The sequence below is a fragment of the Aquila chrysaetos genome, chromosome 4, assembly GCF_900496995.4.
Source record: "Aquila chrysaetos chrysaetos chromosome 4, bAquChr1.4, whole genome shotgun sequence".
Lineage (NCBI taxonomy): Eukaryota > Metazoa > Chordata > Aves > Accipitriformes > Accipitridae > Aquila > Aquila chrysaetos.
The window spans coordinates 68,337,835-68,350,583 of NC_044007.1; the positions used below are offsets into that span (position 1 = coordinate 68,337,835).

A 12,749-nucleotide genomic window follows, 5' to 3' on the forward strand; every position below is an offset into this window, starting at 1 on the left:
CAGAATAATTGCACATATTTAAAACATCGTGAAACAAATGCAACTCACACACAAGTTTGAAACTGCATACATAATTATAATGAAAATGAAATCGTTTGCAACCTACCTTGGAACTGCGTAAATTTGATGGTTCCCATCCTCTCTCCATTTCTGAAAACAACTTGACCCTAAATAAAATAAATAAATACCTTAAAAGTTTTATAAATCTCTCATAATATAGCATCATTAGCACTGCAATTATTTTCCATTCACTATTAAAATTACCCAAGCAAAGTTTAAACTTTGAAGATAGCAGATTCAACCAAGGTTAAAATAATAACAACTCCTTAAAGCTTTCTTCCACTAATTTCGAATGGCCTTAGAAAGTTGACCAGTGTTATCACCCATTTTTCAGGGATGGAAATAGAGGTACAATAAAGCCAGTAACTTACTGAATCTCAAGTGATGAGAGATGTGCAAACAATTGATCTTCACTGTCTGACTGTTTTTATCAAGGATATGTAAGAGCTATCAAAGATCATGCAAGAAAATCGTTCTCCATTTCATTTATCATATTGTTGTCCAAAGGGCTCTATAACCTACTTTTATCTTATATACTTATCCTACCTGATTATGGATACCAGTAGCTCTTGTGGGTTGGTTTTGTACTACAGCAACACACATCCTAGTATTCTTTTTAAATGTAATGCCTTTAAGTCAGTACTACCCTTTGTTGCGCTACACATTGTTACTCCTCAAAATAATGGTCACATAATGCTGAAACCTCCTCACATTTCCCTAGAAAATTACTCCTATCTTTCATCCCATCTTTCTAACTTAAATTAAGAAAAGATCTTGCTAAATGTCTTCCTTACTTCAGCTATTTCATAGATGAGTACAAAAGAAGAGGTTTTCATTCATTTATGCTAAGAAGTATTTTTAATATTTTGAACTTGCAGTGGAGTGCTGAGTGCTGTCTATATAGATTGCTGTTTTACTGCATCCACAGTTTGGTTTATTATTATCTTCTCCATTAATCTTTGTTTTAGCAGACATCAGGGTAAGAGAAACCAAACAATAAGCACGTAAGGCTACATTACATTTCTCTGTGCAAGCCAGCCCCTTTTTGAATAACCCTTTCTAGTCACTAAGGGGATGCACAGAAGGCAACCATCTGAATTACTGAAATCAGCTCCCTGCAGGAACTGTACAACCAATGTGTAGTACAGCACACTCTACATTTCCTGCAGGACACAAAACACCATTTCCCGTTGATAAACAGAAGACGACACCCTTCAACAAGCGTAAGCTACCTTGTGCTAAGCCTTAAAAGCCAAAAGCCCCAGTCTGTGACAAAAAGAGAGCAAGAGAAATGAACACTGGTAATGGGAGAGATTCTGGCAACAGCTGCAGAAGGACACAGGAGCTGCTCCTACTGAAATCCAGCTGAGCTAAGTCTCATCCAGTTGCTGCTAACACAGCTCCAGGAGAGAACATAAAACATTAGCAGGCAGATTTACGTGTGCACCTTAGCAGCCTTCATCCAGATCTCCTCTAGTTTGGAGAAGTAGTTTTTAATATCCCTTCATTTGTTTGAACATAATCATAATGCATTTGGCTACTTGGTTTAAGTAAAAAAATAGTAGAAAATACTAAAAGAAAGACTTGTAAAGATGCTATGCAAGTATCACTTGCTGCAGACATATATCTATGGTCAGTCTAGTCTTAACCTTGCTAAATTCTTGGTTCTGTGACCTGTGTCAGAGAATTCTGTAGTTAAATTTTTCACTGTGTGGAAAAATTACTTTTTCATTTGAATTTACTGCCTCTAACTCTGTCTCCTATTATACTTTTATTACAAGTTAATAGGACTGTAAGTTGTAGTCTACTAGAGTGCCATTTATAGATAAACATACAGCAAGCATCACTGCTGTCATCTATGATGACAGTCATCTACAATTGTTATCTATTATTGATAGTATAATACAGCAGCTCATGATATTGTCTAGATTCCGAGTGCAACTGGTTTGCAATATTATCATTGCTTCTTGCAAAATCACCCACATTTTCATCATTCAGTAGGACAGACATATACCATATGCATCTACTGACTAGAGATAAATACATACATCCTCACTGACATGTTCTGAAACTATCCACAAAACATAAATCAGGTCCTAATGTTCTGAACAAATGTAAAAATTTTGATTAAAAAAATATAAACAGAGTTACATATTTAGAGGTATTTGTTTTTATCAAATTCCCTTTGCTAAGATTTGTGGCTTATACTGATCTAAGCAGTAGATAAAGATATGGATGATGGTGATGAAAGATTTATGGAACAACTCATGTGAACATGTCCTTGTTATCTGCAAAATTATTCAATCACTGGTTTACTTTCATTAAAGATTACTGGAAAATGCTAAAAAATCACATGGGTTATTATAAGGAATAACAATTTCCAAATACTATTTTATGAGGTCTGACATTGTCCAGGTTATTGTTCACAAACTACAGAGTAGAGTCTGTATGTTACACATACAGATATTAACAGGAAAAAAACCCCTATTTTGAGAAACTGAAACTGGCTATTTATTCCATGTGTAATCTAACGAATAAATCTGTTTTCAAAGGTAAAATCAACAAAAAACATATCAGCAAGAAGCCTCAAAGCAGGAATCTCTAGTGCAATCCATGATGATGACAGTACATATTTATTACGCAGGCATGAAAACTGCAACCGCAGCTGCAGTTACCGTTTGGTTCTTTGCTTCTCGGGAACATGCTGCTTCATAATAACATGTGACGAGTAGCTACAGCGTCTCAAGTACCTTAAACCCGTCAAGACTCTAAAATTCCTGTGTGCTACGTGAGAAAACATTCCTAGATTTTTACCGGGGCTTTGGGTAGCCCTAGCAGACATGGACATAGGGTTGCTGCTGCAGTATTTGGTTCTGCCAGGGTGGCAGAAAGGAGGCCTCCTCATGAACACTGAGAAATTGTATACATAGCAATATCTTCATTTCTTAAAACAGGAGGAGGAAGGAAACTAATAAGAGTCACCCATTGCTTTATGCTCTCACCGCTATTTTATGAAAAATAAGACAATTACATTTGGGGTAAAAAAAGTGATATAAATATAGAATAAAATGCTGCAGTATTTAATTTTATAAACTTACAGCAATACTAGTAAGAAATAAGACAACCAGTGTTTCAGAAACTTGTTTTGTAGAAATGATGTGCTGATTTATGGCATGAGAAGTGAGTTATAATCTGAAGATGTTCTATGGCTCACGTCAAGTCTTTTCTTTGCCACTGAGGTAACATACCATAAGATTTAGCTAGAGAGTTACCTTCTTTAGACTTGAGATTCATAAATTACTAACAGTGTTTTTTCTTTATTTAAGGTAGCAGATGTTTGAATAATAGATAATACTAATACACACATTAAGCTCTGACATTACTAAAGCCAATCTTAGTACTATTTTGTCTTTTATTTTTACCTCACCACTTATTCCAACACATGTGCCAGTACAGACTGCAGCTTACAGTGTGACCCACCATAAAATCTAGATCTTATGAAATCCACGCGAATATATCAACAGACAAAACCCTCTTTTACCTTCCACTGTGTTTTGGTGACACTGCATAGACATATTAAGATACTTATTAGCAAAAGGATCAGTGATTGAATAGATGAGAAGTACTGTTTTAAAGAAAATAATAGAAGTAATATTAATACTAACTTCTTCAGAACATGATTGTCGGATTCAAATGGTATTTCCCAGTCAAGTAATTATTTTACTTCAAGAGATGTAAAATATGATCTCTGTCCTTAACAAACTTTTAAATCAACTGCACAAATTAATTACTTGCACTTAGATCAAACAACATATTATACTATACATTAAAATAGTTAATCAACAAAGCTTTCCTCTTCATTACACACAGATCATCCCAATGGAGACCAGTAGAAACCGCACGGGTATCTTAGTGCCTGTTGTATTTTCTTCAATCTACCATCTACAGATTTTTTTTTCTTTCTTTACCAGTTGCAAAAGTGATGCTAGAATAAATACCAATTCTATAACTGATCTGCCCAACTTTGAGCTGTGGACAGGCATCTTCACATCAGCAATTATCCTTGAAAAGTTGATGGGAAGGAAATAGAAAGTATGTGACTTGGAGTCCAATAGACAGTGATGTGAACGGAGGGTGGTAGAGAAGCTGAATGAGCTCAGCCTGGCGCAGCGTGCTACCCCCAGATGTTGCTGCTGGTACGTACAGCCACTGCTGCAAACAACATCCCAATAACCTATATTTGGGATCCACTGCAGCTGCATAACTTATAATGCAGGCTTACACAAGTGTACTTTACTCAGTTTTCCTAAATGTACAACCACCCCATAAGGGAAAACAATACTAGTTGCACATTGCAAGTTAGGTGGCTTGGACAATAGATATACAGAAGATTATATTGTAGGTTTTTTAGGGTTTTGGTTGGTTTTGTTGGGTTTTCTTTAGATACATCTCTAAGTCCAGCTGTTTTTCCTGTAATTGTTTGGCTTTTTTTTTTTTTTTTTTTTTCTTCCAGAAAGGTACAGTGCTTTAATGTCCTTTAAAAATGATGAAAACAGAACTGGACCAAACATTTCACTGGTCAGTCTCACAATTGCCACATACAAGGACATCATCTCCCTGTTTCTTCTGCTTACTGTCTTCTTCTATGTGCTCCATTTTACAAGCCTAACATTGATTTTTGTCCTACTCACAAGTACTTTGTTACACAGCATAACTATCATCTCATTACTATCATCTCATTACTAAAAGGACAGTCTCTACCTTCTCTGGATGTACAATCCTCACCTTTTTTCTTGAATTGATGTTCCTTAAGCCATCAGTCCTTTATTTGTGGTCAGAATAAGAAGTCCACAACAATCACCCATTGGCAGTCACAAATATAAAGCCAACATTAGCTTTATTCTAGACACATGGGACTTCCCCTGCCTTTATAGCAGTTAGTCATTTGTCTACACTTGGAAGCAGCTGTTTATTATACTGTATTTTTTTCCTGGTGTATAAAAAGTAGTTATCTTTGCTGTATTATGAACATGTCATTAAGCTCTTTTCGAGCTATGGAGCACTAGTATTTATTAGAAGTTTCTTTGCTTTATCACGGACAGTATTATTCAGCTCTGGACATAGGCCCAAGCCAAAGTTAGAATTCTTTCATTCCTCATACACTGAAAACCACAGCCAACACATTTTTTCATTCATGTCCTTAGCTTTCCTCATCAGTCAATAAAACCAGAGTTCAGAAGATTCTTAACTGCGCTCTCAGTCAGGGCCAGGTCAGCACTTTGACCATCATTTCATTTACTGTGTATTTTCTTCTGCAAAGTGTCTCAAAGAGAGTAAACGAGAAATAAATAAATAGCATTTATTTCTATGATTTTCAATACTATACCTACAAAAAAAAGTCTGCTTTAGACCATGCTTACTTCCTTCTCCAACAGTCTTCCCCCACATGGCACCAAAGAGGTTTTTTATTTATTCAAATTTGTATTATATACTCAGCTTATACTTGGTATCTTATTGTTGATTAAAATGCCATAATGATATATTCAAGCTAAATTAATAACACAAATACCCCTTCATCAGAGGAGAGATCATGAGTATGTTGACACACACATCGCAGCTGGATGCAAGACAGTTAAATGCTACAGGACTCGTGTCCCCCTGAGCATTTTCCAATGGGCCAGTACATTTCAGGGCTCTGCCACCGTTCCACTTCACTGTCCAGGAATCTGGTCTACTCTGCCCTATAGGCAAGTCACCTCCCCATATAACAGTGTTCATCCCCAGTCGCTTTCCCTGAAATGCCTGAGCCTGTACAGTCAAACCAGTTCCAAAAGTGACCATCAGTATTTTTTCCAAAACTAAATTAACTCAGTCACTTTCGGGGTTCTTGAGTTAGATATTTAATAAAAAGTAAACCATTTAAATAAATGCATGCAGAAATACCTGAAAAGCAGTGGGATAACTAAGGTAACTGAAGTTATATTTGTAATTTAAAACACAGCACATTATTGTCAAAAACTAATGAGCATACAAATAAAATTATCCCTTTAAGTTCTGTGACATCTGCTGAAATCAAAGTGTACTTCTGAACCTGTAGTGTCTTTATTGGACTAACTCCAATAAAAATAGGAGCCAAGGAGCGTGAAGCATCGCAGAACAGCAATCTTAAGAGCTTGCTAACACCCACAGGGCAGGTATTGCCCTCCCCACATTGCTCCTAGCTGCACAGTCCTACACCTACCTAGTGGTAACTCGACATTCATCAGGCCCCTATGTGAGCTGTAGTGGCCTATTAAACCAGCAAAATGTGTTCAGTGATTTTTCTTTTGCTTTATTTTGTATTTTTTAGGCAAGTGGGGGGGATGTTGCTTCTCAATTGCTTTCCAGAGCCAGCACAAAGTAGTCCTGGAGGGACACAGGTGCTAGCAGAAAGAGCTAGGAGGGAGGGAGTGAGACATCCTCTGTTAGTCCCAGCTCCTTTCAAAGCCTTTCTGTGTTATCATGCAATCCCCACAGCCCGCTACTCACGTGTTACACACACTCGATTTACTCATACAGGACTCCTCAGCTACGGACATGCCTTCCCTGACACGCACAAAACAGCAGGTTGGCATTCTGTGGGTCTTGGCTCTGCAACTTCTAGGTGGTGAAGAGCTACACGCTGTAATTCATGACCTCTTCCACCCTCCAAACATCACCTCTAAGACAGCAGTGTTTATAGAGAAAGGGACTATCATTTAGTCTGTCAAATGATATAGTTGACAGCAACCCAGCAAGCTTTTAGCTCCGCAAGTCTAACCTCGTTTCTGAAACAAAACAGCAAACTTCCAGCTGAGGGCAGCTTGTGCACAATTCTTTTGGTTTCAACTTAGTTACATCACTCAATTAGCCGGAGACAAAGAGCTAAGCACAGGAGATGTAAGCATAGCGCAAGAGAGGATACTAGGGAGGCAGCAATAAAGTTGTCACCGCCTGTGGGATAAATAGGTAATCGTCACCTTTGGAACAGTGAGAGGAGAGCAGAAGGCAGAGGGTAACAAAAATTAAAATGCTCCATAAAATCAACAATGCTCCTGAATCCATGATTTTACATCCTTAGACTGCTGTGGATAAAATGTTGCTAGAACATTTGATCAAAGCAGACTCAGTGACTGCTGCTTTTCAAGCCTTGAGACTATTTTCAGAAAAGGTGTTTCTGTCAAAATTTTCAAGACTGAAGATTTAAATTTGAAATATTTTATGACCCAAAGGGATTTCTTTTCCCTGCCTGTTTTCCCTCTTAAGACATTTTCGAAAAGATTTGGGTAACTGAACACTGGTGTCTGGAAAGCAGCAGCAGCAGAGCAGCTCAAAGAGCAGGTGTGAAGCACAGCTAAAGATCTGGTCTTGGCTAACATTCTCTAAATGAAGCAATAGCACGATTCTCATCTAAACTGATACTTGTGTTCTAGCTATGACAGAGCAGGCATAAACCAGCAGGAAAAAATGAACATGCTTACTTCTAAGCATTAAATATCTGTCTGCACCACAGGAATAATGTTTGAAAAATACACTCGCAAACGAGTAAGTTTCCCAAACATGAAAACATGGGTTTTGGAGAAAGAAAGTGGAGAAGAAGGAAGATAAGTTGATGGAACTGAAGTGCCCAGAAAAAAATTTCCTGGTAATCATGACAGTGCTGGAAAAGAAGAATGAAAAAGCGGCATTCATCAAATCCCATAATATTGGAACTAGGAGGCACTCATCAAAACTATTATGATATTGGTCTAAACCAGAAAAATCAGTGATGTTTTTCATGTTGTTCCTTTGCACAGCAGGTAGTGAACTTCTGAAATTCGCATTGAGTGGGGATTGCTTATTCATTTGTTTTCTTTAGAAACAGAGGACTGCAAGGTGAACCAGTCTACTGACCTCATGGGACACTTCATATATTCTTATGTAGCTTCTTATGTGAACTCTTGGTAGACAGAAAGGTAAATGGAAAATCAGCTTTATCTCAGAGTTCAGGAAACATTAATGATTTTTTAAACAGGTCACAGAAACTGCTTCTACATGAGCAAAGTATAGGATAAGCAGATGTACAGGTTCTCATCACAGACCATTTGGAAATAAAGAACACAGGAGAGAGATATATAAAAGTCACTTTTTTGTTCTTTCTTTTTTTTTTTTTAAGGGCAAAAACTGTTCTGGGTAAAATTATCCAGCAATTTTAATAAAAAGGATGGCCTTGGTACCTCATATTTGCCAAGAGAAGATCTCTGTTAACAACAGCTGATACAAGTAGTCTGTGGCATTGCCCAGTTGTGCTCTTTGCTTTGGCACGCATCTCCCTTAAAGGCCTACAGAATAAGTAAGAGTTTCTAGAAATTAAAAAAAAAAAAAAAAAAAATTCCCCAGTTCCTTTCGTATGAACCATCTTGAATTACAAACATTTCCCAAAAACAAGTTTCCTCAAAAAAATGGCTACGCTGTGCATCTCCTAAAATCATGGTGGCAGTGAAAGAGTTGTATTCCACAGCTGGGCTGTAAGAAATGGCAAGTGAGGACCAGCACCTTAAGTTTCAAATTTTGGGAAAAAGTGATCAAGTATAACAACATCTTTATGTGCCTATCATTCACATACCTCCTGAATCTAGGATTATGTAAAAATACAAAGTACTGTAAGCCTTATCACCATGATTTAAACATGCTGCCACTTAAACCTTCTAAATAAAGAGTTCCAGTCCATTCAGTCTCTTCTTCACAGGAAAGGGGATTTCTTTTTTTGCCTATCTCCAGTCTCTAAGCCCCTTTCTCAATTTTCTTATTTACCTCCTGAGGAAAGATATCCATAACTGAAACACAGATGCTCTTACTGTGTAGAAGGGTGCCTCTATTTCTAACAATATTTTGCTATCTGAACTTTACCATATTTTTGGCAGAACTTCATCTCTTTTTTTCAGGGAAGTGCAGGAATCAGATGGGAAATGGACAGACTTTCTTTGGATGAAATTTCTTCCCTCCATCTCAGCAGCGTACTCTGTCATCAAGTTGTCTTTGCACAAAAGTGCGCTGTTGCCAGCACAATGACATGAGATAAGCCCAGACTAAGCTGTTCCGTTAGATTAGCATTTAGATGCATATACACAATTTTACACAGCTATGCTGAAATGAGACAGCACAATTATAGCATTTTTTTCAGCACAGCAAGCAAAAGTATGATTTGTGAACATCTGAGCACTCTGTTTTACGCACAGAAGCCAGTCTAAGGGAATAATGTTTCTGACAAGGCACCAGCAATTCATAAACAGGTGAAGGTGGGGAAAAAAGGATACTAGCCAGGAAATCATGCACCAAACAGTATTGCACTTGCGGGCCATTGCAGGTGAAGAAAGAAGAAACCTTTACGCTTTGTCATTTATTAATATGCTTTTACACATTCAGCTAAGCTTATGGTTAGCACAAGGCAAAGCAGTTAGATGCTCTTTTTTACCATTCTTTCTTGCCATATCAATTTTTATCCAATGATAGAGTTTTTCTGCTATGCGAGTGATGTCTTCCAGTGCCCCTGTAAGCTCTTTGTTGGCTGCCTAAAATATGGTCATCATTAGGGGTCTTAGGTTTAAAAGCACGACAGGAAAGAAATTAAAATGAAACATATATACTTGACAAACTTTTTTGCAAGTTTTTCTGAATACTTTGGAAACAAAACGACAGGCACTGGAATTGTTTGCCACAAACACTTTCAAGTCTGATATATGTAACTGAGTACTGACTACTAATATTTAGCCAGTTTCCTGATCTATGGTCGGCCTCTGAAGCACGAGCAAAATAATTCCTTTACTCTTGACTCAATCTCTTTCAGATGTGTGTAAAAACGCTGATGTAAACAACCTGTCTTGCAGGTTGGCAAAAGAAGAGGAAACAGTCTGAAGCACTGGGACTAGGAACTCCAGCCCTTTTTAGTGTGTATTAAAAAGTAAATATGAACTGCTGAGGTGATGTTCACAATTGTTCCTTCGAGGTTGAGTCCCTGATGGTTTCAGTTTCTAGCTCTGTGTGTCTGTAGAAACAGCAGAACAGCACATTATATTCTACCACCACGGGTTTTTTTCACTGCTTTTGTAAGAATGAATCAGAAGAGATGGCATAAAGCCTTTTAAGGACACCGCATTAAGCTGCAGTGCTATCTCTTCAACAGTGCAATTTCAGATGATGTTCTGAAGTAATTTCTTCCATTTTCTTTAAACTACATTAATCCCAGCAGAGAGCACAACCACACAGGCTGTATTTCATTTGTTCTGATGATGACCCGAAACACTGCAAGAGCCACTACCTCCTCTCCGCACACTTCTTCCTGCCCAGGCTCTGTCACATTGGCTGGACGCAGGCGATTACTTTGTTTACTATGTTCTTTCTAATGAGCAGGCAGCCTATGTTATTAGCAAGGTCTCTGCATCCAAAGTAGAGCACTCTGGCATTATTCGCATGCAAGCGCTGAGCACGGTATCTTCAGACTATTGTCTTTCTAAGTGAGCAACTTTAATGCAAACCCACTTTAATGAGAAAGGGAAATTTTAAAAAAGGCACAAAGACTGGACAGCTTTACAAATCTTGATTTTAATTATGAATACCTATCAGTCTTGGATGATTCTTAGCACTGGCTAGAGAAAAGGCTATGATGGGAGACTCATTCCCAGTGTTATATGGCTACTCTACATCTGAAAATTCCCCTGCAGGCAGAAGTGTGAGCTGACACTGATCAGGAAAGAGTATTTGGAATCAGCTAAAAGGCTGTTTTTATAAGTGAACAGCCATCCATGCCTAGAACACAAACACTGATTTTCCTTCTTTACTCTGTACAAGCTCTTACACAGGAACTGAAACCCTTTTATTCAACATTCATGAAATGTTTCTAGTGACTAGAGGATTTTAAACCTTTCTTTGGCAAATCAATTAAGGCAGCTCAAGGCACACAGGAACTGTCCAGGACATTAACTTTCTAATATGTATTTCCCAGTTTTCCATTTCATAATGGAACAACAATAATCTTGATTCATCTAAATTTACAGCAAGCTTCTAACAGCCTTTTATTTTAGCCCAGTTGTAGTTTTGGCTTTACTTCACAAATGTCAGAATTACTGACATTCAAGATGGCTATTTCTGTAAAGCTAAAAAGCCTAGGCTAAATAATTTTTAATCCTAGGACTCTTAGAATTACTTTTCTTTAAAATTTCAGATTTTGTCTATATTGCTTTCCATATCAGGAAGCACTCTTGAAGACAGCTATGTTTGATGATAATGAAGTAGATGTTTCATCCTCTTCCACTTCTTTAGTGCTGCATCCCTCCAGGTGATGCTTTCATCAGCATCAAATTCTGACCGAAAGCTGCAGAGAAGGGCATTAGCATTGCTGGGCACAGAGATTTGAACAGGCTTGGCAGTGGCAGGAAGGAGGTCTAACCAACATATTCTTCATAAAATCAAATTGAGCCCTTTCCATTGTCCATTTTAATCCTTCAGGCTGTTCTAACCTGTGCCAACAGCCTGCAGAGAATCAGTGAGATATAACTGGAATAGTTTTGAAACTTTAAGGATTCTCTACTTATATCCTTGTAGCAGTTTTACTGAGGAAAGACAGCAGTCTCCATGTTCTTCAGAAAACAGTCAGATCCAAAGCTGTTGGAAGAGGCTCAGTTCGGTTTCTGAGCTGTGAGTGATCAGCGTCATATACCACTAGATCCTACACAGCGTAACAGCTTTCCAGCTGGCATATATCAGAGCTCTCAAAGGTGTAGCTCACTTCAGACTCCACAGAGCAATGCTTAGAGTAATGGTGTTACTTTGGGATCACTTTTCCCCAAGTTTTCAGAACACTAAAGTTAAGGCTTACTGATATTTAAACATCTTTCCACTGTGATGGATGCTTTTAAAAACATTTGTGAAATACTTTGTTGTTTCAAATGCATTCTCTGCCTAAAATTAATTTAAAATCAATGTCATACTAAAAATTTGAGACGTATCCAGAACGTACGCTCACTTAACAGAGAAACAGTATCTTTTTAAAAGAAAGATATTATTTGTAAACTCTTCAAGATTCCCTAAGGACATGATGATGGAGATGAAAACAAGACAACAGATAATATTTCATTGTCATTCCTTAAGTCACACTAGCTAATTTGCAGAAATGAGAAGAAACACAAGTTATTAGTAAAGCGAGTCCACTTTTTGCTTTTCTTCTAACTCAAGGCAGTGTACAAAGTCCAATTAATGACATTAAATAGCTAAGGGCTAGACATCTCTCTCTCTTCCCCCCCCTGCATTCTCATACCCAACACGGTATCTACACCATGTCATGCAGACTAATTCAGATGCACCCAGGCGAATGAACTGGTAAATCCACATAGGAAAACATGACCGATTTAAGTCTGGAAGTACAATCAGATTCCCAGGCTACCAAGCTTGGTCTAGTGAATCCCCTTTCTTGCCTTAGACACAACTAAACTGCTTCTGGACAAAAAAACCCAAATGGTTTGCATGTATCTTTAAGGTACTGCTCTCAGTTCTAGCTTGAAGAGGAGCACAGGCAGAAATCAGAGTCAGTAAATTTGGAATTGGAAGGGAATGCATTTGCAAGGGGCTGTATTCATGTCTAAGCCCTTTCTTGGAGTTACAAAACTCAGCATAGGGAGTTTTTCACTTCCATCATT

At 37.8% G+C, this 12,749-nt stretch overlaps 1 protein-coding gene across 7 annotated transcripts in view; it reads right to left on the minus strand.

Moving 5' to 3' along the window:
* The window catches only part of GABBR2 (gamma-aminobutyric acid type B receptor subunit 2), a 488,653-nt gene that overhangs the window by 205,462 nt on the left and 270,442 nt on the right, over positions 1-12,749 (minus strand). For all 7 annotated transcript variants that reach the window (XM_030011389.1, XM_030011392.1, XM_030011394.1 and 4 more), the window contains one exon: positions 107-167. In XM_030011389.1, coding sequence (XP_029867249.1) covers positions 107-167 — 61 coding nt within the window. The remainder of the gene's footprint in view (positions 1-106; positions 168-12,749) is intronic.